General features: G+C 45.2%; 1 protein-coding gene across 4 annotated transcripts in view; it reads right to left on the bottom strand.

Annotated features, from left to right (window-relative positions):
* Positions 1-1519: 1519 nt before the first annotated feature.
* The window catches only part of FRMD1 (FERM domain containing 1), a 69320-nt gene continuing 45486 nt past the window's right edge, over positions 1520-25353 (bottom strand). For 3 of the 4 annotated variants that reach the window (XM_048487159.1, XM_048487158.1, XM_048487161.1), the window contains 8 exons: positions 17176-17331; positions 13480-13545; positions 13208-13276; positions 12710-12884; positions 9889-10221; positions 9645-9758; positions 9037-9116; positions 1520-6834 (listed from right to left, as the gene is read on the bottom strand). In XM_048487159.1, the coding sequence (XP_048343116.1) occupies positions 6544-6834; positions 9037-9116; positions 9645-9758; positions 9889-10221; positions 12710-12884; positions 13208-13276; positions 13480-13545; positions 17176-17331 (1284 nt within the window). In that variant the 3' untranslated portion in view covers positions 1520-6543. The remainder of the gene's footprint in view (positions 6835-9036; positions 9117-9644; positions 9759-9888; positions 10222-12709; positions 12885-13207; positions 13277-13479; positions 13546-17175; positions 17332-25353) is intronic. The other variant, XM_048487160.1, reaches the window with a different exon arrangement.

The raw sequence follows: 25353 nt of genomic DNA, 5'->3' as shown, positions 1-25353 counted from the left end.
AATGGGTGAATCATGACTCTAGAAGGGTTTACTCAGAAGCAAGCCCCATTGCCAGCAACCGAGCTTACTCCCAGGTAAAGGATCGTGCTTTAGTTTTTCCCATGAAAATCAGTGGGGTTTGAGAGTGCTTAACAGGGTTACCTACACTGCTTCCCCAAAACTAGGTCTGAAGTTTAATGTTAATAATCTCCCTGCAATAATTACACTATTATCACACTGGGGGTCTGGCAGGGGAAGGAGGAGGGGTGCGGGGGGAAAGGGAAGTAAAACGTTCGCTTTCTGAAACCCAATGACCCCACCACCACAAAATAGAAGTAAAAAGGCAGTCAAGGAAAGCAATTCTAAGCAAGAATGCTGTGCAAGGGGTGGGATAACTTCAGGAGAGCTATATTGGTGGAGCAGCCATCTGATCTGCGGTTTTTCCTTCACGTGTCATCACAGCATTTGACTTCCCACAAAAATGCAACAGGAACAGAAAAATGAAAGCATGGAGAATATTTTGAAATGGACCGCTCTGTCCCACATTTGCCTCTGTCAGAATGGCCCTAATTCTGACAAGGGGGGGTGGGGAAGGGATGCTCAGGGCCGTAAGGGATGTTCCTCTCCCTTTCCTGTCAGTTGGTCGGGGCCTGGTTTAGCTCAATTCTTTATCGGTGTGAAATGCCTTTTGTCTTTTGTACTTTTGCTTTGATCCTGTGGGAATGGAATTGGCGTCGCAAGCCTAGGGACCTTGCAAGATCTCTCCTCCCCGTCCTGGGCTACCAGGCACTAAAAGCCCCATCACTCTCTCTCCCAGGGGAGGGATCCCTTAACAAACAGTTCACTCCAATCGGGGCGAGCGCCTGAATCCCACCACTGCACATGTAACTGCTCTTGGCAGACACACTCTTCCCAATGGAAGCCCCTCACCTGGACTGCTGCTTTTTAATCCTACCCCCAAAGTTTTAGTTTGGTCCCAAAAGTTACACGCCAAGAAAAGAATGCTAGCCTCCAGTCTCCCAAGCTTTGTGGCGGAGGGTAGTACTTGTGGGGCGGTAGATAGTACTTACAGCAAATCAGGTCAACTCAAGAGGACCTCCCTGAAGCTCAGCCCCAGCCAGCAGACCGCCTTGTGCATGGCCAGCCTATGCAGCGTGACTCCCGATACGTTTGCTGGTGGCCACCTCTGGCTGGGCGAGGGAGGAAGGGGGAGATGATGGCACGGGTGCCCACAGAGAGGGCTCTGAGTGCCGCCTCTGGCACCCGTGCCATAGGTTTGCCATCACAGCTCCAGAGGAAGAAGCCATCTGTCCAATGCCACTGGGGACCTGGGATGACAAAACTGAGTGCCCTGTTTCTAGTACTACGCATGCACACAGTGGATGGTTTGATCATGGTACCAGGAATGCAGTGGCTATGATGGAGCATATATTTGATAGACAACTTCTCTTTTTTGCGATTCATATTTCAGATGCACTTGTGCAGCTACAGAGACTTTTCTACGTTCTTGTTCATCACTTAAATAGCACACATTTACCTCTGCTTTTCTAACAATCTCTTTATTAAGTGTGTAAATTATTATTTGTGTATTTATATATACATACATGTGTGTGTTTTTTCCTCATACAAAATATTTCCTTTCATGGAAAGGAAGAAAATAGAATGACTACAACAGGTATCTTATGGCCGAACAAGTACTGACAGCTGGTTTTCATATTATCAGTAGATTAAAATAGGTTGGGGTTGTGTTTTTTTTTAAATAAAAAAGCCCTATACTACTGCTAAATTAAACAAAACTGAAACATAACTTCAGGATTAGAATAAAACTATACCAGGATTCTTAAGTTCACATGAGTGAAATGAGGTTCTATAACTGCCATCAGAATAGCTGAAGCATTTTCATTAAGACAAGATGAATAGTTTCCAGCTCTGGCTCTCATATTACCTCGACACAATTCAGCCAAAGTTCAGCATTTTAAGGAACCTATAATTTAAGTGAAAAAGAGTTAGGTGTGTCAAAGTGCTTAACTTTGGCAGAAACAGTTTGGCCCATGATAGTCCATAAGAACTAGCCTTCATACTAGGCATAATTTGGGCATTCCCCTCCCCTTTGTCATCTCCATTTTCTGAAATCAAGACAAAGTATATACTGTTGCTGCAAGTTTTTCAATCTCGCTAGGCATAAATAAATATGAATACATGGATAGAAATACAGAATTCACCAGACTATATAGCAGTCTTGAGCAATGGCAACAAGCAAATGAACTGATTAAACATACAAAAATAACTCAAATATGAAGAACAATGGCTGACATAATATCTGTGGATGTGTCTAGTATTTCCAGTTTGCAATTTGGTGGTGGTAGAGAAACAAGAACTCTTCAACTGAAAGAGGCCAGGATTTTCTATTGCAAAAAAGGTCAGTAGTATGAAAATACTGCATGTGGTCTTAATTATATTTTAAAATTCTACAACAAAATGTTCTCCCATTTGAGATAAAGTAATAGTGTACTGAAAATTCCAGGCAAAAACAAGCCCATAAAGATGGCTGTGTGTGAAATGGGTTCCCTTGAAAAGTACTGCATGATCGGGCACTCAAATGTACAGGCCATTGATATCAACATGTGATGAAATGTATGTGTGAACTGGGCCTCAAGAAAACTTACAGCCTCATACAAAGAGCTGGGCAACCAGAGGGGAAGCTGTTGCCGCCCCACCATTCCTAAGGGGCTTTCTGGTGGCGTGGGGAGGCAAAAAACACAAAAAAGTCTCCCTACTGTCAGAAAGCTCCCACTGGACTTAATGGATTTATGCCACCTTTTCAGAGGCATAAGTCCAAAACCTCAGGCGCTAGTGGTATAACAGAGACAATGGCTGGGTAGAAGCCATCTAGCATTGGCTCCTCCGCTGGCTACGCCTTTGGACCCCCACAGCTATGTCAATGGCAGCGGGGACATAGGCATGCTGGGGCAACACTCTGAACACTGTTAGACCACCAGGGAGGGCTGCAGTAGCCACCTGCCAAAGATCCACCCTTCCGCTGGGGTAAGTGCCTTGGGGAGGGAAAGTCCACCAGTGTGGCCCCATGCTGTTCCCAGTGGCAGATTCACCCCCCTCTTGGGTTGTGGCTGTAAATCATATAGGAAGTAGATAAAATTGTTTTGCAATCCTGCTAGAAATTAAGACAAATTAAGAAAATAAGAGTAAAGCAAAAAATTAAGACAACATAGTTAAGAAATGAAGCAAAGTCGTTTAGTTAAGTTTTGACATCGAACAAAGTATCTAAATGAATATAGATATTACTGGTTAGATACTAGGTTTGATTGGTTGTGATCAATATGTCAAATGTGACTTGCCTTTGTATTTCTTTTTTCTTTTTAAAATTATATTCTTAATAAAGTTTAATTAAAAATTTAAAAAAATTAAAAAGAAAGAAATGAAGCAAAGCTCCACTAGCCAATATTTCAGAACTGGGATTAGTCAAAGTCCAAGGATCTATCATTACCAATGCATCTAATTTTGAATCTGATCTCCATGTGAATTGATTGCACAAGTGAATGGGGCCAGATTAAAAAGAAAGATATTTTTCTACAAACCCAGACGTCACCGGCATGTTGTAGTGGTTAAAAATGGTGGAATCTGGAGAACTGGGTTTGATTCCTCACCCACCGCCAGCCAGGAAACCTGCTGGATGACCTTGGGCCAGACACAATTCGTTCAGAATTCTCTCGGCCCACATGGAGCCAGGCAATGGCAAACCATCTCTGAACATCTCTTGCCTTGAAAACCCTATGAGGCTTTTCACCAACACAGACCCTACAGATTTGCAAAAGAATATGAAAGCTTTACAAAAATCGGTGGGGTTAAAACCTCCCCAAACAAAAGAACACATCTGTGCAAATGCAGATGGCAACATACTTCAGTGGGGAAGGTAGAAGGAGTCAGGAGAGTCCTGACTCTGCCCACTTGCACTTTGAGATCAGCAGGTGGGTGGAATTGGTGAAACCTGGACCTTCCAGTTAGATGACAGGTGGGGAGAAGCAGGGGCCACTGCCATCCATCTCCTTGCTTCTGGCTGGTAGGTTTGTGGGAGCAGCAGGGCCACTACTTCACCTTTGCCCCTGACATGTGGAGAACAGACTGAAGGAGAAGAAGAGCAAAGCAGCTTCCCCACCACACTGTGGTCAATTCCCCACTGAGGATTAGATGCGTGCTCGACACACAAAATATCTAGGTTTCCAGCAGAACTCCCCACTTCACCAGCGCCTAACACACTTTCATCCTGTTTCTGGTGCTCCCTCCCCCCAGCACATGTTATTTTAGAACGTGCAAGAAAGTAGACCTTTTCAAAAACCACATGGGCAATCTGAGTGGTGGGGAAATTGGAGGGGTGAATCCGGATTCGTTTTTCCTGCCGCTGATAGCGATGTGAAGCCTCCCATCCAATGAGAATGCAGTGGGCTGTGTGCGATGCACGTGCAGCCTTTTTTTAATTGTGCGGACCAGAGATCCATGTGAATACGAAGCAACATGGGGCCAGTTTTGATTGACTGACTGAGTAGAAGGCAATACAAAGCAGTGCTACACGTCGTATCCATGTGGATCCAACTACATGGAGGCGCTTGGAAACAGGGCTTCGCTTTAATTGCCCGTTTCTTTGTTTTTGCATAGGGTCGTTCTGCGCATGCTTGCAGATGCGTGGATCTGGTAGTTTGAAAATTTTAAAAAATTCCCTCCCCAACACAATGCAACAGCCAATCAGGATAACCCCTGAGCGGATTGTGTGTTCAATCTGCCTCAGTGGGGAATCCTTCGTTGCTGCTGCATTTCTGGGAACAAGGATCGTTTGTGGGGCAGAAGCTGCAGTGGGGATTCTGAAACAGTGCTGAAAAGGTCCCAGTTTTTCTCAAACTGGTTAGTATCTACATTTATTTTTTCAGTGAGGAATCGACCTGTAAGCCATAGAATGGAAGCAATAATGGTGGACAATGAGGGAACTACTAACCACACTCAAGCTGCTAAATAAGTGAGTGAGTGAATTTGGTGGACAGTGAGGGGAGGGAGAAGCAGTGCAGCGGTGTTAGCTGGTAGAAGGGAGGAAGATTGGCCCCTCCCATGAGTGGCTCTACACTTGTTATTTAAAAAAACTGAATAGGGCCTCTTTGCTTCCACTCAAAATAGCAATCTCAGAGAAAACTGAGCAGTCCCACTGAAATCAATGCAGAAATCAATGAAATCAATGCATCTGCATTCTTGCAGATCTCTAGCAGAGCCAGTATCTTGACCTAAGGAACTTATTGATTAAAGGGCACATTCAATGTAATATTAATCTTCAAGATCAAGACATACAACTTTTGGCCCTTGAATTTTAAAAATTGAACATTTGGATCAGTTTTGATAATAAATCATTTGTAGCTTTGCTTCTTCTCTAGTCTTCACTTTGGCCCATTCCGCATGGGCCTGTGAAGTGACAGGACACCGGTGTAAATGATGCCGGTGGAGCCCTGGGACCATTCACACACTCCCATGCGAGCAGTCTCGGAACTGCCGCAGCCTGCAACCACACCGTCACACGGAGACGCCTCCATTCTGTTTGTAAACTTACCTTTTCTTCCCTGCACAGCTCTGCAAGGATGAGGGCAGTGGTGGGATTCAAATAATTTAACAACTGGTTGTTTACAAGCACCATTTTAACAACCGGTTCTGCCGAAGTGGTGCGAACCTGCTGAATCCCACTACTGGATGAGGGGACACCCCCAAATGGCTGTGGCAACATCCCAGGGGTTGGAGGGCAGGAGGTGTGTCCCCTTGTCACCGCAGAGCTGTGCAGGGAAGAGAAGGTAAGTTTACAAACAAAACAGATGCGCCAAAATGCAGTGTCTCCGACCTGGTGCCATTCGCTTGGCACCAGGTGCAAAACGCTGTTTTTGGCCTGTGCAGCTGCTGTTGCTCCTCTTCTCTTTCTCTGCAAGCAATGAACATTTGGCCACTTCAAACTGTGATCTGGTAACAAGAGTTAGGTTTGAGAGAAGAAAGCTGCATGTAAGGCAGACCTTTTGTTTTATCAAGACAACAGCAATGGAGTGATAGAACTTCTGCCTGTTAGGCAGCTGATGAGGATACATTTTGAGGAAAACCAGCACCATACATACTGAAACAACATGAGGACCAAGTGGCCAATACCTTAGACCACACCTGGAGAATTCCAGGCAGCTATTTGCTGTATTCCCTGTTGGCTTATCTGGAATTTTAACTTATTTGCCCACCAGCCTTTTTAGTTTGAAAATTGTTTCTGCCAGTAGTCCAGGATTCCTCAGATGCTGACTGGGAGAAGAACTGATGGTAAGTTTTAACTATTAATTTGTACTTCAATTAAGACTTCTAGACAGAACAATGGAAAGCCAGAGAGGTTGTTTTAACACCCGAACAAGAATGAAGCACAAGCATCCCTGATGATGAGGTATATATAACGGCTTTCTTTTCACACAAGTTTCATAACAATAGTCATTTTTAATGTCCGTTTATGTTCCTCTCTAAGATAGTCCAAGAGGTCTTCAAATGTGATTACACCACAAATTCCTCTGGAAGTGGATCTTCTCCCAAAAGATCCAGAGAGAGACAATTCATGGACCTCTTCCCATACAGGGCTGACTTAGTTTTGCAGTCAGCTGTTGAATACACACATCCATAGTTGACCAGTTTATCCTCTAAGGTACAACCAAACGTGTAGCTATGGGAGGTATCTGAAGACAATGTGGTACTTAATAGTGGATGAAGGTGCTTGTGAAGGCGGATGTCATCTAAACTTTGGCTGTGCAGGTCTGGATACTTCATAGCTTTGGACTGTGCCACCTGCTAATTTAAGAGGGGCATATATTAAAAACAAAACATGAAATAAATAAGTAAAGCTAAACTAAATGATCATACACATCTCCCAGTGCATCTCTCAATCTCATCTCAAACTGTTAACATTCCTCTCATCCTCTTTAAGGAAACTACCTTAATGAAGAAGCTGTGAACTATTATGGAATTATGAAGTCATTCAGTTATTAATGCCTAGATTTGGAACTCAATAAAAGGTGTCCCCACTGGCATGTACAATGAACTGTTGGAAAGGAATTATATAGCTGAAATGTCAGTGCTTGTCTAGGCAGCAACGGGAAGGAAAGCATAGCTTTTCATGTCTACATTTAAAGAAGTTTAATCATTCTAAAAACACGGTTAGTCCTTGTGCTTGTGTCTGCATCACTACTCATTTTGAAACATTATTGTCAAATGGCAACTTCAGCCCCAGTATTCACTGTACTGTTCTAGGTTCTTTAAACTTTAAACGTTTTTCAGGATGATGATGGTCCACCAGTCCAGCAGGATTATGACAGTCCACCAAAGCCACATTAAAATATGGCAAGACAAACTGGGAAAGCCAGCAGGTGCAGTGGTTAAGAGCAAGAGGGCTCTAATCTGGAGAACTGGGTTCGATTCCCCACTATTCCACATATGCGACAGACTCTTATTTGGTGAATCAGATTTGTTTCTCCACCCCTACACACAAAGCCTGCTGGGTGACCTTGAGCTAGTCACAGTTCTTTGGAACTATCTCAGCCCCACCTACCTCACAAGGTGCCTATTGTGGGAAGGGGAAAGGAAGGAGTTTGTAAGTCATACATCCAAACTCCTCTTCTTCAAAACCTAAGGAAAACCTCTATTTTTGACAGGCTTGCATCTCTAAGTTGTACTGAATAAAAATAAAAATTGGATCTACTCAGAAACATTCGATTTTCAAAAATGGCCAACCAGAGGCCTTCATGTCTTGCTTGTTAAGAAGCATGAGCTCTCTTCTCTTGTTTGTCCGCATTATCTGGTATTTAGAAGCATAGTACATTTCAGCACAGCAGTTCTATCTGGCTATAAAAATGAATAGCTGTTGATAGGTATGCTTTCTTAAAAATAAGAAATCATAATTTATAAAAAATAAACCTATTCATAAATGAATAAATTTATCTAATACTTGTTAAGCATAGCTCTTACATCCTATTTTATGAATTCATCAGTATAATTATGTTTTTCTACAGACCAGTACCCCCCAAAATTCTCTATTCTATTATTTAATAGTTATCAAACTCAGTGTAGCCCATTGTTATGTAGTTCTAACTCAACAGGATTCCCATTTTGCTGGACTCCATTACTCAGTTGTTCTGCAAGTTCAGGTCATATTTTCTCATTCACAACCAAATTATGGGTACAATGCCACCCAAAGTTATGAGCTTCTAAGTCTCTATGGTAGAGAAACATAGCCTAATTGTTTCTTAAAAGCTGGTTCTGATGGGTTATTTTATCCCCAAGGAGGTACCAAAGTCTTGGTGCTTTAAGCACATGCCTCTCTTTCTCACATACACACACTAGCACATTATCTGGGAAAGAAAATGAGGCTGACTGGATTGTACCCAACAATTTGTCAAAATCAGTCCTTCGTGGATACACTTCTTTGGAAGTACAAACTTCCTCGTTGATCTTCACATGTTAATAAAATGTAAAATGAATTAATTTGAACTAAACTTCCATTGTAGTTGACAACAGAGTGAGTTTAATCTTACTTTCAGATCTCTGCTGTTGGGAGGTAAAATTTTAGAAACATTCTTAGCTGAGCAATCTGTGCTGGAACCACAATCCAAGTATAAACAACCTTGCTTTAGTACCTGGTCTCTCCTTGGGATGGCAACCACAATTTGGAATATAAAAACATTAGCACTAAAATGTAGAGATGAAAATATTTTTATAATCCATAATATTATTGCTTGAAATACAAGATTCTACTTTTGGAAACCCGATTGAACAGCCAACCCCAACCCTATGCCTTCTTTGTGTTGGGTTGTATCCAGTTTCCAGTGATGTATGTTATGTTTTATGCTTAGAAATTGATATTTTGCAAGAGTAGTACCAGTGCCTTAAACCCAGAATTCTTGATCTACCTTTGGCACCACATTATATTGTATTCACTCATTTTGCTGTAATAGGGTGCAAACAAGAAGAGAATTTGTTGCTCAGCCTGTATCTTACCTGATGAAGGGATTCCACACTTTGCCCTCTGACCTTTATCAAGGTGACCTGTACTACTGAAAGAGGGTTCCTATTAAAGGCTGTGGGAATGAAAAAGAAAAGTCATCAGAATTATAACAGCAAACTTAATACAAACTTAAACCAAAAAATGTAGGCTGAAGCTTGCAGAAATGGTATGTGCAAAATGAACTGCAGAAGCTGTGCATTATAACTATTAGAAATGGGCCTCAGGATGAAATTATAAATTAGGTGGACAAAATCAGCCAAGATTATTATTCAAGAAGGTGCTTTGCTTGTAGAGAAGCATCTCAACAATAGAGGGTATATGCATAGCTCACAGTTATTTTCTCTGGCTCCCAATCCACATCACTGCCTGTCTTTACAACTTTTTCAAATCCAATGCTTTACATACCCTCTCAGATTCAGCTCAAGACATTTCTCTGCTTTACCTCTCCCTCCCCAAGGGGCTATTGGAATATTTTATACAAACTGAATTACTCTAAGCTCAATAATTTCATTAGTTTTAGCTAGAGAATTAGGAAGTCTTGAAAAGTAAAATATGGAACAGGATGCAAAACTGAAAAGTGGTTGTGGAAGTCTTGTCTCACTTTGACAGCAAAGACCGTCGACTGCAAGAGAATCTACAGGCATCCCATTCATGGCCTCTTCTGAGTGAAGCTCATCCACAGATACCTCTTCTGGCTCATCCACCAGTTCAGCTTCTAGAGATAAGGTAAAGAAGTTGGCATGGTGACCCATCCTTCTCTAACCTCACCCCATTCATTCAATTTACCATCTCTCTCTTAATTTTACTGCTGCACAAGGAGAAACAAAGTGTGGCCACTCCCTTACCATCACCCTGGGAGCCATCCACTTTGCCTTTGCTGCCACTGTCAACACCTGAGCTGCCACAGCTGACAGTTGAGTTACAGGACTTCTCCTTCTGATGAATCTGATCCATAATGAAGGGTTCATCCACAGACATTTCCACAGACATCCGATGCCTTGAGTCTGCCTCAATGCCAGATGTGTGTGAACTGCCATGGCTCTCCGTTGACTGCCGAGACAAACAATTGGTTCTTTCACTTCCTCTGCTGCTTCCGCTGTCGTGTGAATGCTTGTCTGATGAATCAAGATCCATCTCCAATGTGTCACTGATGTAAGATTCCCGATATCGTTTTTTCTCTAGAAAAATGAAAAATACAAAAGAATCTAATATTCCCCTCATACTATGAAACAGCTGAGTAATTTAGATTACAGTGTTACAATAGACATGCAGCTCTAATCAAAGGGGGGTAGGGGTGGGAATCTGCCATTGGGAGCACCTCAGGGCCCTGCTAGTGAATTTTCCCTCCCTGGGGCACTCGCCCCCGTGGAACAGCGAATTCCCCTATGTGCAGCTGCCTCAGTTCTTTCCAGCAGTGGGATGTGATGCTGAATGCTGCATCAGCATCCCTGCACTGCCAAGCATAGCGTGGGTGGTCTGGGGCATGGTTGGGGGAGGAAGTGATGCTAGTTGGCTTCCTCCCAAGATGTTGCCCCCATTTGCCAGTGCTTTGGACTTATGCCACCTTTTTGGTGACGTACGTCCATCAAACCCAATGGGGGCTTTCTGACAAGTGGGAGGCTTTTATGTGTTTCTAGCCTCCCACACCTATGGGAAGCCTCCTGAGGAGTGGTGGGCTGGTACAGCTGTGGTGCTGCAGCTAGATGCCCGGTCTGTTAGATGAGGCTGAAAATCTATCCTGTTTCTCTGAAGATGAAAAACTGGAAGGGAAGACAAAGAGTTATTAACAAATGGGGAAAACAGGTCATTTTTTAAAAAAAGGCAGATCAAGGCTGCCTAGATTCCACTTGCTACTAATTTACCCCTACTGTCAGGCCTCACCCTTCTCAGCCTGGCAAATAGCATGTCCGCATCAAAGCCACAGCTGGTCCAGCCATTATCATCACTTGAGGCTAAGGAGACCTCCCCCACCCCCGCTTGCATGTAACTAGTCAATAGAACTTAACTGTCCACTCTTATCTGCCTCCTCCCATAGGAGTGAACCGCCTGTCCTTAAACAATGCTTCTGTTCTCACCATCCTTTATAATGCTGATATTATGGGAATGCGAGAGTGGGGGGGATTATGCGTTGAACCACTCTGAAACTTACAGGTATATACCAGAGGTCAGAGAGCCAAACTTCAGTTTCAGCTATCTGAGCCTTGGACTGACACGATTCCAGTAAAGCTCTTGAAATCTTCATGAGTCTCATTTGTTGACCGGAGTACCAGACCCTTACACCTACATCTTCTTGCTATCATACAAGTTCTCGCCCTATTTCAAATTTTCCAAATCTTGATACATAAGACAGTATAAAAAACTAAATGCATTTATTGAAGAAACTCAAAACGTGAATTCATTTCTACTGGTTTGTATTGTTTAAGTGCAAAATTGTAAGTTTCTTGGCAATTTTTCTTGTAGAGCATCAATGCTCATTTTTAATGTGTATTCTACTGAGTTTCAGATATAACCAAGGGTTTCAGATGTAACCAAGAGACTATTCATCTTCTATAGCTCCATACAAAGTTCTCTATTTCCACAAGATGGCACTCTATCAACCAAATAATTCCTGGTGGCCATAAAACAGCAAAAATGATGAACTAACAAAGGTGGTTAGGATAAAAAACCTCAGTTAAATGCCTACGCAAATAAAGTATCTTAACTTGGCATGTAGGAAGCAAACTCTTTTATACGTTGTTGCGTATATTCTTTGCTTATGCCAATGATTTGATATGTAGAAGGCAAAAGAGAAAGCAGCAGGCAGACCTACCAGGAGGATGGCTTTGTTGATTGTTATCAGCTGTGTTAATTCTTTATTTTTAAACTGATATTTTAACAATTTGAATATTTTACAGCCTGATTTATGACAGCTGAAAATTGGAAAGGGGGGATATGGAAATAAATAAAATGGCAAAGGATTCCATTTGAGAAAGTGAAGCATGAGGAACACTGGGCACCTTCACACAAGGGCCCAATCTCTTTCTCAGGGTATGGCTTGCAGGAAGAGGACCATTCCTAGCAAAAACCTTTGCTTTCTAATGCTGGGCTGCCCTCTCATTTGGGGTGGGACAGATGGCCCCCCTCTCCTTCCCTCGCATGCTTCGGTTTCCTCATTCCTTTCCCCTTACCTGGCAAACAGAAGGGAAAAAAGGCAGCCCCAATGAGCAGGAGAACAAGGTGCAAAGCTGAGAGTTTATTTCGCTCTTTTAGAATAAATCTCAAAGAGCTAAATAAACTCTCAAATTTGCACCTTGTTGTCCTTCTCCTGCCCTTTCCTGGCAAGGCATAATTTGATGTCACATAGGGACAAATTACAGTCTACTTGTAAACCACAATTAAAACACAGGGTTTGACTGTGGTTTGCAAGTCTGGTTCCTAGGAAAAGCTAAAGGGAAACAGTAGTAGTGTATCAGGGAGGTGAAAAGGTAGAAGTGTATGAGCCCATGCAAGTGCTTGGTTCTTTAAACCATAGGATGGATGATGGTAAACATTTCCAACCTGAAATTTTCCTGACTGAACTGTGGCTCAAAGCAGATTTCTGACCTGACTTGTTAAATAGAACTGACTACTGGTTATTATGCTGACCGGCATTGCCCTCTGCAAGCATGAACCCTCACTATCACATACCTTCCGCATCTTCCAGCATCTGGATCTGCTTAAGCACGGGTTGGATGTTAAGAAACAGCCGATGGCTGTTGCTGAGCAGCTGAAGCAAATGCCGAGACCGGAAGGGACAGCCTGTATAGTAAATCAGTTTCCGGGCAGAAGGCAAACCATCTGGCTGGATAACAAACTTTTTCCCCTGGATTGTAAAAGGGGGAGGGGATTCAGGAGAATATCAAAGTGAGTTATCACGAGGAAGCTTCCCTAAGAATCAAAATATTCTTTTAACTATACAAACAGAACAGCAGGTCTGAATAAGAACACATAAAGAATAATTTATTGAAGCAGGTCACAGACATTAAACCCCTTTCCCAGAATTTTTTTTAACAAAGCCTGAGAATGTTCCAAAAAACAAGACTAACACATTTTGCACTGAGGGAGGTTGACATTTTACTGTCAATACATGTTCTGTTTTAAAAAAAATAGAATGATTTAAATAACAGTCAGACCTGAAACACTCACCAGAAAGGCAAGCTTCCCAATATGTGACCAGGGGAAGTCATAGAGCAGCTCTCGAACATGGTTCACATCCTATAACATTATTACACACCCAGGAAAAACAGAGAGAAATAATTATCAGAGGTATAATGGAGCCAAGCCAACGCAAGGAGATTTCAAAGACTGCATAAAAGATGAAAGGGCACTAGAGTCTAAGACATGAGATAAAGAGAATTGCTGGGGAGAAGAGTCATGCAGAATTATTGTTATATTTCAAACATTTTTAAACCTCTTACCTGATAAATCTGTATCCCTTTAAGGGTCAGGCCCAGGATGATAGTAGGACGATCCTCTTTCTTATCCTAGGATATAGACAGAGGTGCAGCATGAAAAATAACTCCTTGTGCACAATTAGTTGGTGGCCACAAAGGATGCTGTTAGTAGGTGGATATATATATTGGCTAGGCTATGCGTTGCCTCTTCTTGCAGAAGATCGATCTTGACAGTCCTCACCCATGTACCCATGTTAATTTTTCAGATTTACTACTAAAATGTACTATCCCCAAGATTGTCTTTGCAGGCTGCTCAAAAACCTTCAGCTAGTGCAGAATGTGCTGCTTGCTCCAGGAGGGTGCAACTGGCTAGACTTCAGTTGCAGGTTAATTTCAGGGCTCAACACATAATGCTGGCTTCAACCTTGAAAGTGATTCATAGCTGAAGACCAGTGTACCCATAGGATCACATCTCCTCATATAATTCACATCCCCCCTCAACACACACAACTACTGCCAATTCCGATTTCCACTGGATACCCACCTAGAGATCCATCACTGTGTGGAGCCAAGTTGACCACAGTGAGGAGCACTGGGGTGGTGGAGTGGCCTCCCAGAGGTGGGACATCAGACCTCTTGTGACTTTGAAAGAAGATGTGTTATTCAGAAAGGCATTTGGGAGGGGAAGTCAGCTGAGCTGACTACTTAATTACTGCTGTTACAGACATTTTAGTTGCTTGTAATTTTGTTTTTATTAATACCGGGTATGTGGTTTTAATTAAGTTTGTAAGCAGCCTACAGCGTAGGATGCGGCAGGTTCTAAATATTTTGAATCAGTGATAATATAACAGAGCATGCTAACAGCACACTGAAGTTCTTTAGCTGCACATCTGTTTCTTTTGTGAATGTTTCAAATATGTTTGTTTTTTAATTTGCTATGGAGCAACTGCAACGAAGTCTAGGATCTAGACAGCTCTTTGTCTCTCAAATATTTGAACAGCAATTAACACTATATTCCATAAAGGGATAGTGCATAGTGACTATCCTTTCCCTCCCCTGCCCCACTGTTCTTACTCCTAATTGCTCAAGTGTTACAAGATTCTCCCAAAGATTAATTTCAACAGTTTGCTCTGTTCATGCTATATGAAGCAAATGACCTCATCTGCTTCAGGGATGCTTTGACCAAGAGAGTGGCTTACATATGCCCAGGGAGGGAAGAACACCCTGGAAACCTCATTTGCTACATCCAATTTTCAATGCATTGTTGGGTCAAGCTCCAAAGGATTACCAAGGAATGCTACAAGGGCTACAAAGAGAAGTTCAGCAGGGGGCAAGCAGTATGTATGTCCTTGGTTGCTCACATCTGCTGCAGCTAATAACCACCTTCTGAAAAATAAACTGTGGCTCTAAATTAAGGAACTGCCTCACTTGCTCTTTAAAAAATCCCCAACCCTTACATTAAACAATAGTTCCCAGTTCCTCTTTTACTCCACCTGTGCTGTCACAGCTAAAATAAGGCACTTGCAAGAATTTATCAAAAGGTCAGAAATAGAGATTAGGAAACTGGTGATCTAGCCCATGGAAGAGCCAACTGTTTATAATGACTTCATACTTTTCGTTTAGAGGGTATACCTGGGATCTCAGAGGTTTGTACAATGCTGCAAAAATAGTCTGTTTTTTTCCTATAGCCTCTAATGAATAGTGATAATGAAAAATAATCAGTATATTCAAAAAAGTACTCTCTCATATATACACAAACACACCCCAGTATTTCAAGTCAGGCAGGAATTCATGTATTACAACAATTGATTTCTGATCTTCATCATTCCCAGGCACAAAGCATGTCAAATCTTGCTACATGTATTCCTTCTCAAGTATTCTTACAGCTGTCTTAGGAAACACTTAAGCTGTAGGAAAATACAGGAGGGGATAAGGGATACCCAGCCTTTCTGTATTAGGACTCTGTATCTTTAATACTTGTGTAGCTTATGGAATTTTGGCAATGAGCTTTTGGAACCCCTGCCACCATGTGACATGATAAGCTGCACTTGTTGAAATCCTCTTTTCTACACAACGATTAAAGGAGCCTTGCTTTGGAAAGGCTGGAGGTCTCAAACTTTGTCAGCTGCTTTGAGGCACTGCTGGGAAACGGGATAGAAACTGCATAAGCATCAACCCGGGTTGCAAACAACCTGGAGGATAAAAGATACTACATGGTGCACCTTTAATAAAGGCCGAATATGTGAAATTGGGGAGGTGAAGTTTCTCATGGTACAGAGATTTAACAAATCTCATTCAGGCTCTGTTAAAGGACATTTGATCTTCACACTGTTGGCGGCCCAATAATAACTTGACAATAATTTTACCTTGGAGAATATTTTTGTTTGAGAGGCAGATTCCATAAATATTTTAATAAATAACCCAAACAAAAATTGAAATGTCTTTCCCTCTGATTTCAGAGCAAATACACCTCAAAAGCAGACATGACAGCACACAAGATGGGTTTTGCCAAACTGCTGATGAAATTAGGGCCAAAGAATGTGTTATGCTGGAGACCAGTGACAGGATCTCCCACTGTAACTTGCAACCCAAAGAGCACATGTATGTATGGGGGGGCAGATTTGGGCTGGGGCTGCAGCACTGAGAAAAGAGTTTTCTTTCTTCCTGCTAATGCCTTTTTCCCCAGCTGAAACCACCACCACCCCAGCTGCAATTAACCTTTTTCAGGGGAAAAAGGAATACGAAGGAAAAAAAGTCCAAAAATACATTGAGATTTCCAGTGGGATCCCTTTAGGCAGAGGCGTACCACCCATGGAAACATGGAGTAACCCATGTCCCCGGGCACACGCTGTTTCAGCATGTGGGGAGGGGCGCCGGACATCAGCCGGGTCCCCGCATCTGGCCTTTCCCATGGTGCGGCGCCCTGACCAGTGCCTGGTGGCTCCCCCCATGCCGGGGCACTGCAGGCTGGCTGAGTTGTTTGCTGTGGCTGCAAGCTGGTTCCCTCCTCGCAAGGGAGGCCAGGGAGGGCAGGAGCTGGCCTGCTGCCATGACGCCCACCTGGGGAGGGCAGAAGTTGGCCTGCAGGGAGGCAGTCCGGGAGGACGGGGCTCGGCAGTGGGTAGCCCAGTAGGGCGCCACTGAGCCCTGCCCCCCAGCCTGCCTGGAGGCCACCTGGGAGGGTTGGGCTTGGCCACAGGCTGGCCCAGGAGCCAGCCTGCTGCTGCAGTGCCCGTTGGAGCTGCCCCTCAGCGCCAGCCACAAACCCCGGCCGCCCTGCTGGCTCCCGTAAAAGGGGCGCAGGGGCACAGGCACTGGTGATCTAGCGGTGCGAGGAGCTGGCCATGCCTCTGGGCACCATTTAGGCCTGGTACACCACTGCCTTAAGGTGTCAGAGGGCAAACTGGATCAAAAAAATTCTACACAGTATACAAAACAGTGACAGCTGTTATGAAAAGCTTTGATTAGAATCATTAAATGTATTAATCAATACTAACCTGTGACACTTAAGTTGAAGGGGATAATTATTAAAAAGGTTATTTGGACCCTGACACAATAGCATAATCAAAAATGAAAATGTTCACAGCCATTCCTCCTAATGCAGAACACTGCTGTATTAAATTCCAAGGTCACTCAAACTTCCTTTAATATTCCCCTCAATAAAAACACTTATGAGGTTTTAGTAATATATCAAACAAATCAATCAACCAAATATTTAACCTTCTGCAATCTGTAGAAATGAACAGGCACATCTTCTAGCAAACAGGATTCTTTGACATATTTCAGAAGAGCTTCTCTTGTGGTCAGACCTTGCTGTTCTCGGTGGATCTCTGGAGCATGCTTCAGGATATAATCGCTCCCTCGTTTTGCAATTATCTGCCACCAGGGAAAGAAACAAAGTCAACAGATTCCAGCTCTACAGTCCCACAAGAGAATACGGTTGGGATTCATTGCATGTGTGAAAGTTCCGAGAAGGGAAACCCACTCACTTCCAAACCGACAGAAACTTTTCAAACTAGCTTAAAATGGTGCATGAGATTAGCATAAAATACTGTTTAAATGTTTCCTCAGAAAAAGGGCCAACTGCTTAATCTGCCAACTGAATAATCATAGAATCATAGAGTTGGAAGATACCCCAAGGGCCATCAAGTCCAACCCCCTGCAATGCAGGAACACAAAAAAGTCCAACCCCCCATAACACATGGGGACTTTTAACATGCCTGTCTTTAAATACAAGGCAAACATGTTTAAATATCACTACTGAAGAATTTATTCACAGATCATGGGAATATTATTCACAGCTCTTAAGTATGACCTGTGCCCTGAGCTGGATGGCCCAGGCTAGCCTGATCTTGTCAGATTTCAGAGGCTAAGCAGGGTCAGACCTGGTTAGTAATTGGATGGAAGACCACCAAGGAATATCAGGGTTGCTATGCAGAGGAAGGCAATGGCAAACCAGCACTGTAAGCTTCCTGCCTTGAAATTCCTACAGGTTCACCATAAATTTGGTGCGACTTGATGACTCTTTACACACCCATGCACACAAAAGTATGATCTTTGACTAAGGTTGCAAGATTTGATGTGGAATGTGAAAATGTCAACAGTTGTAGTTTCCCTCATCTCACTGAAGCACTGTAAGGAATAAGTGGCAGGAATAAGATCTCCCGCCAGAAACACAGGTTATAACTCTGTCCATCCCATCCCCCCTCCCGGATTCCCATGGGAACGGAGGTCTCATCTCCCTCGCAGAGATAAGGTCTCCGCCGAAGAAGCTGGCCCATCGCCCGGGCTGTGGAATGTAGTCAAGGCCAGGCGGCTGACCCGTTCATCAACACCATTGAATCCTTTACACTCTGCCTCCCTTAAAAAAGACCCCTCCCCCCCAGGTTTGTGCGGAAAGGCGCGGTGGAAAGCAGAAATAAGGACGGGGGCGTCAATATTTTCGGAATAAACCCATTGATTATACCCAGAGGAATACCCCACCCAAGAGACTAAATATTGTAAGCGTTTGCGATTAAAGCGAGAGTCCAGGATGGCGTCAATTTCGTAATGCTTGTGGCCATCAATAATAGTCGGTGGGGGTCTCTCTGGCGGGTCGTGCCAGGCATCGGAAACGGGAGCCTCCTTGAGTAAACTGGAATGGAAGACAGGATGAATGTTACTAAGAGAGTTAGGCAAATCCAATCGGGCAGTGACATCATTAATCACTTTAGTAATCTGAAAAGGTCCCACGAATCTTTTGCCTAGTTTTGAAAATTTATGCACGTCTCTGAGCTTTTTGGTAGACAAATACACCCCGGCGGACACACGCAGAGGGAAATCCGAGCGGTGCTTATCCGCTTGCAGCTTTTGGGAGTCTTTAGCCTGTTGTAAGGCAGTCTGGACCGTTTTCCACCCCTCGGCCAGAGATGAAATCCATTGTTGAAACTCTGGAGGATCCAATGCTTCTGCAGGTAGTTGCGGCAACGGCGGGAAGGAGCGACCGGACACAATTTCGAAGGGGGTCTTTTTTGTACTGCTATGAACCGCATTGTTATAGGCGTACTCTGCAAACGGAATTAGCTCGCACCAATTGTCTTGGTGGTAGTTGGTGTAACAACGTAAATACTGCTCTAGGGTTCTGTTCGTTCTCTCCAACTCACCGTCACTTTGAACGTGGTAGGGGGCGGCAACCGCCGGGGCGGCCCCTAACAACCCTAGAAAAGCTTTCCAGAACTTTGAAATGAAGCCCCGCCTCCTCAAGTTCCCGTAGGAAAGGAGAGACCAGGCTGGGAATGGGCGGAGAAGGAGGAGTGGATGTCTGAGATCGGGTGACAGCCAGCCCTAATTGGGAGGGGGAGAGAACAGTGCGCGGAATGTCCCGTAAGCTGGCTCCACCCCCCTCCCCGGGTAGGCGCGAGAGCGCATCAGCCAGTTTATTGGTTTTTCCGGGGGAAAAATGGACCGTGAAAGAGAAACGGGAAAAGAAATCGGCCCAACGAAGTTGTTTCGCGGACATCTTGAGGGGGGTGGAAAGGGCGGCCAAGTTCTTGTGATCCGACCAAACTTGAAAGGGGTGTTTAGCCCCCTCCAACCAGTGGCGCCAAGTGGAGAGTGCTACTTTGATGGCCAGCAGTCTCTTTTATCCCCTACAGTCCAGTTGAGTTCAGCACCGGAGAATTTCTTTGATAAATAAGCACACGGAACCAACCTATCATCTTTATTTCTCTGCAACAGGGCTGCCCCAAGCGCTTTGTCCGAGGCATCCACGCGAACCACAAACGAGATCTGGGTCAGGGTGCTTTAGGATAGGTTCGGTGGTAAAAGCAGATTTTAAAAGCTGAAAGGCTGTCTGACATTCTTCGGACCAGGAAAGGGGGGCCCCGGGCTTGGCGGACAGTGGATCTTTACCCTTAGTGCGTAAGAGGTCTGTGAGAGGGAGAGTCAGTTCAGCGAATTGGGGTATAAAGTCACGATAGAAGTTAGCAAAACCTAGAAAAGATTGAAGTTCTTTTCGGTTGGTAGGGGCAGGCCATTGGAGGACCGCATCAATCTTAGCAGGATCCATTTGTAGGCCCTCGGGCGAGATCCGGTAACCCAAATAGTCAATAGAGGTTTGGTGGAAACAGCACTTGGAAAGTTTGGCAAAGAGGGAGTTGTCGAGCAAACGTTTCAATACTTCCCGAACCAATGCTTCATGCTCCTCCATGGTTTGTGAATAAATTAAAACGTCATCTAAGTACACCACTACTCCCTTATACAATAAATCATGGAGAACTTCGTTGATAAGGGCCATAAAAGCTCCGGGGGCCCCACTTAACCCGAATGGCATTATTAAGTATTCAAACTGTCCAAACTTTGTGTTAAATGCAGTCAAGTGTTCATAGCCTTCAGCAATTCTGACCCTGTAGTAAGCTTCTCTCAAGTCCAACTTAGTAAAGATGCTGTCCTTTGCCCAATGCGTCTAAAAGGTCCTTGATCAAAGGCAAAGGGTATTTATTGGACAGGGAGACTGCATTGAGACCTCGGTAATCTGTGCAGAGCCGTAAAGACCCATCTTTCTTTTACAAACAATACCGGAGCAGCATGTGTGTGTTTGGTAGCCCGCCGTATGAACCTCGCGGCGAGGTTCTTGTCTAAGAAGGCACGAAGTTCCTTCTCCTCATTGGGACTCATGCGGTAGATTCTACCTTTGGGCAGTTGTTCTCTGGCTGTATTACTTGCGATTTTGCAGTCAGTGTCTCTATGGAGGTGGCAACTGATCGCATTCTTGCTCCTGGAAATACTCTGGCTAGATCTTGGTACCGGTGGAATGCCGGTAGAATCGAGCAATCGCTGATGAAGCCGTGTGTGTCAGGAGAAGTCAAGTTTTCCCCCCAATTCATGTGTTCACCGCAGGGAGGGTCAGTGAATTCTAAGATCCTTTCTTTCCAAAGGAATTTTGGTTCATGCAACAACAACCATGGCATGCCCAGAACTATGGAGTGTTTGGCCACTGGCGCCAGAATAAAACTAATTTTCTCCCAATGGTCGGGCGCAACGGAGGAGAACCGGTTGCGCTTTTGAACTGGGCCGGTCCTTTCGCTCCCGAGAGGACTGCCGTCCATTTGGGTGAATGGTATGGGCTTAGCCAGGGGACTTGGTCTAGACCTAGCTCCTCCGCCACCTGGGGCCGCATTAAGCAATGGGAGCAGCCAGAATCCACAAGGGCCGAGGCTATAATACGAGTATGCTTAAGCGGGGGTTGGCCAGAAACGCTTTTGATTGTAATGGAAGCTGCCTTCACTCACCGCTGTCTGGAGTCGAACCCATGTCCATGGGGCTGAAGAAAGGCAAACAGCTGCTTCCCTCCTCTGGGTCGCCTTCGATGACTGCCTTAGACGAGCCCGCTGGGCGGCCCTGATTTGCGTGGTGGCTTGGCAGATGGGGTGCGCGCGGCGGGCGGTTGGCTTCTGTTTTTCGGGCAGTTGGCGGCTAGATGACCTGGTCCTCCGCAGTAAAGACACAATCCCAGTCGGCGACGGGCGCCGGAGGTGGTCTCGGTAGGGGCGGCTGGGCTTGGCTTGGTGGACACAGTGGCAGGCTTCGGGCGTTGGCGGCCTCCGGCACGAGCGTACTCTAAGCGAGACGCCACCTGGGATCCCAATTCAATCCAATCAGCAATAGTGCGGGGACCCGAATTAAAAACACCGCTCCACGCAGCTTGCCGTCGACAGCATCCGAGAAGTATTCGCATTTCATCCGCTCAGGCCACTCAGGAGGGAGCCGAGCAGCCGCCGCGACGTAAATTCACGGGCAAATTCTGCAAACGGCGGTTGCCTTGCTGAATAGTCTTGATGGTGCGGATAGCTTCATTTTCAGCACCCGGTCTTGGAAGCGAGCCCTTAAGGCTTGGAGGAACAGCGGCACCGTGGCGAAAGTATCTTCATCTTGCAGGTTCAAAAGAGTCACAAACCAGTCGGCTGCCGCCCCATCCAGGACTGAGCCGATGTCCCGTATTTTTTCGCGCTCAGACCGGTATAAATCGTCATAGTCCTCCATGTGGGCATCGAGTTGCAAGATGAAGTAGGGAAGTTTGGAAGCGGTCCCATCGAAACGGGCAGGTATTGGAGGTCTGTAGTAACCCCTCTCCGGCCCTTGGCGCCAGCAGGGCGGCGGTTGCGCAGGGTTGAGCAGGTTGAGGCAGCGGTTGCGCAGGGGGGGCTGGAATCGGTGGAGGTATCAATGCCGGTGCCGCTGGCGTTTCGGGTGGGAGCCGGTCCTTGGAAGGTGGCTGGACTCCAGCAGCGTCGCCTCTGGCGCCGGCTGTACCCGTGACAGCGTAGACTCCAACTTGGGTTGTCCTGGTCTGCTGCTTCTTTCCAGTTCCCTCTCCAAGGCAGCCAGCTCTCTCTCCTTGAGGTCCATGCATCCTGGTGCGCATGCAAAGCTGCTTTCTCTCGTTCCAATTTAGCCAGTTCGTCCCGTTGAACAGCTGCAGTAAGTTCACTTTTGTGTAATGCGCAAGGCCTGAACACTTTCAGCGTTGACGCTGTAAGTTCAGTTTGGAGTGTTCTAGGACTTTATCATGGACCTGATAGATTCTGCGCATATTGCCGTTGGAGCGCATCTTTGGCAACGGTCCAATTCGAGTTGGACTTCTTTGCGCTGCTGTTCCCGGTCCCTCTGCCGGTTTTCAAGCTCTTGCTGCAGCTGTTCCCGTTCCTCTTCCCATAGCTGGCGTTCACGGGCCCATGCTTCCTGGGCATCTCGCAGTCGGCCCACTTCCTCAGCCCAGCTCTCTTTCGATGGGAGAGGGAACAGATCCCGGCTGGGAAGTGCAGGCTTCCTCCGGACTCCTCGTCGTCTGGACGCTGGTGACATCGCGCCCACCGGTGGCTCCACGGGGCATCTCAGGTGCTGCCGCTGGTCCGGGATCAGGGGGATCCGATCGGAAGACGGTACGGATACCCCTCCCAATCCCTGGTATAGTCCCAGTGTCACCGGTGGTCTTCGGACGGGCCCCAGTGCTATGCCACGGTGGTTCTTTGGGAGCATCACCCAAATACGAGTCCAGGAATCGTTCAATGGACTCCTGGGTTGCCGCACGAAAGGTGGTCAGGCCCGTCTCCTCCGTGACAGGTTGCATCTGAGGTTTGTAATCCCATACCTAAAACGGGTAGATATCCCGATCCACAGGCGCCGATCCATAGACGAAGCGCCCCAAGCGACTCATGTAAGTCCCCATGAGTGCGTCTTCACGTCCCTCGTTCCAACGGAGTAAAGGAAGACTCGTGCTGATACGGTGGACGGGAAAGAGTCACCAGCGAGACCCGTTCTCCCGCCGGTTCCTCCAGATCCAGAAGGGAAAGGTCGGAGCCCTCTTTGGGGGCTACCGCACCTTCCACAGAAACATCCAACCTCTCCATGCCGAGACACCAGAGGTCCACTGTACTAGGAATATAGATGAATTACGATTCCTGCCACAATGTAAGGAATTCCATAGAAGCAGAAATAAAAGGCTCTTTGGTGTAAAAGACCGTTTATTCAGACATCTTAGAAAGCTCATGTACACGCAGTGGCAGGAATAAGATCTCCCGCCAGAAACACAGGTTATAACTCTGTCCATCCCATCCCCCCTCCCGGATTCCCATGGGAACGGAGGTCTCATCTCCCTCGCAGAGATAAGGTCTCCGCCGAAGAAGCTGGCCCATCGCCCGGGCTGTGGAATGTAGTCAAGGCCAGGCGGCTGACCCGTTCATCAACACCATTGAATCCTTTACAAGCACAAGACAAGTAGAGATTAAAGTCTTTCTGAATAAGTACAAAAGGACACACAAGAGCAATGCTGTGCATGAAATTCATTCTCCAGACTTCTACTTCCTATCCTATTTCCTATCAAAGCCTCAAATACTGCTGCTTAACTCAAATGGTTCCAGAAATGTGACCAGGAGTAAAAAAAAAAACCACTTTAGTAAAACATTATAAATCAATATTGTGATACTGACAATGGAACTAGGCACTAATAACTTACTCATTTTATTTATTACAGGGAACTCAAGCTATTCCCGGTATGTTTGACAACCAGGCACTACCCAGACAGAGACCAGCCATGTGCCTGCTGTCTCAGGTGCCTTCCAGCCATAGTCTGGGGCCTACTGAGAAAAAGCTTTAGTACCTGTAATAATTGGAAAGCTTTCAGTGTATGGCTGCCAACCTCCTGGTGGTGCCAGGTGATTTCCTGGAATCAGACAGAAGATCAATTCCTCTGGAGAAAATGGCTGCTTTGGAGGGTGGTCTCTATGGCAATATGTCCCACTGAGCTTCTACACTTCTCCAAATCCTTCCTAGTTCCCCAAAATCTCCAGCAATTTCCTAAGCTCTGGTTGGCAATCTTACTTCAGTGAACCAGGAAGCTTAACTGTAATCATTAAAGGGGAAGCAAGTCCATCCAGTCATGAATAGATTTATGCAAATTAAAATGCAAAGCACAGTGATATTGCCATTCCTCTTTTCTGCTTCTAAAAGTCAGGAGCTGTTGAAAGGTGAGAAGACAGAGCCAGCAGGTAGCCATCCCTAGAGAGGTCTGGAAAAAGATTCTGGCAGATAGTTTGTAGTAGATAACAAACTGGATAGTGCTACAGCTCCCTGAAAACTCCATTGGGTGGAAAGGTTTTAAAGCATTCCTGTGAGAAGACTAATTCATTGGCCCATTTAGGAAGCATTCCTTCCAGGCTGGATCTAAAATACAGGCAATAAAGGCTCACTGTATTTTAGGCTGTAAATCTTAGGTCTTCTTTCACGGCTATCAATCAACAGAGAGTCATTTCAAACTCGTTTTTTGCAAGAGAATAATATTCCCTTGAAGGAGGAATGTACCTGCCAAAGTACAAACAATTTCCTTAATTACAGGGAAGTTCCTTCGGGTAGCCTTGCTATGTCTCTCTCTGTCTCCAGAAAGACCTTATAATTTTAATTATCCTGCAGCCAGGAGGCCTAGTCTTTCTCAATCACCTCCTCAGCTCTGAGGGCTCTGAGTCTAGGAATCCTCTTCCTCAACAAGATTACCCACTTGCTATTTTGCATCTCCACCCTTTACTGTCATCATTACTCTCATTCTCCATCATGCTCCATTGCAGTCCATGGAGCTGAACCTAACATGTTTCACCTCACTGCAGTTGCCCCAGGGACACAGAGAGAGGTGTGCCACTGGATGCCCACATTCCATCTCCGGCAGTAAATTATCCCAGAGTCTGTTTGCAGATGAAGGACTCAGTAGCTGGAATCTGCTTTAGACTTTGGTTTGTTTGCAAGCATTAAAACGTGCTGAGATAAGAAAAGATCAGTACCCCCCCCCCCCCAAACAAACATGTTGCTATAACCAGCTGAGAATGGCAATCCATGAAGTAGGACAAAGGTTGTCTGGGATGGAGGTTACAT

Source organism: Sphaerodactylus townsendi, linkage group LG01 (genome assembly GCF_021028975.2).
Source record: "Sphaerodactylus townsendi isolate TG3544 linkage group LG01, MPM_Stown_v2.3, whole genome shotgun sequence".
Taxonomy (NCBI): Eukaryota; Metazoa; Chordata; class Lepidosauria; order Squamata; family Sphaerodactylidae; genus Sphaerodactylus; species Sphaerodactylus townsendi.
The sequence above is the reverse complement of the archived record's forward strand: the minus strand, read 5'-3'. Positions and strand labels throughout refer to the sequence as shown.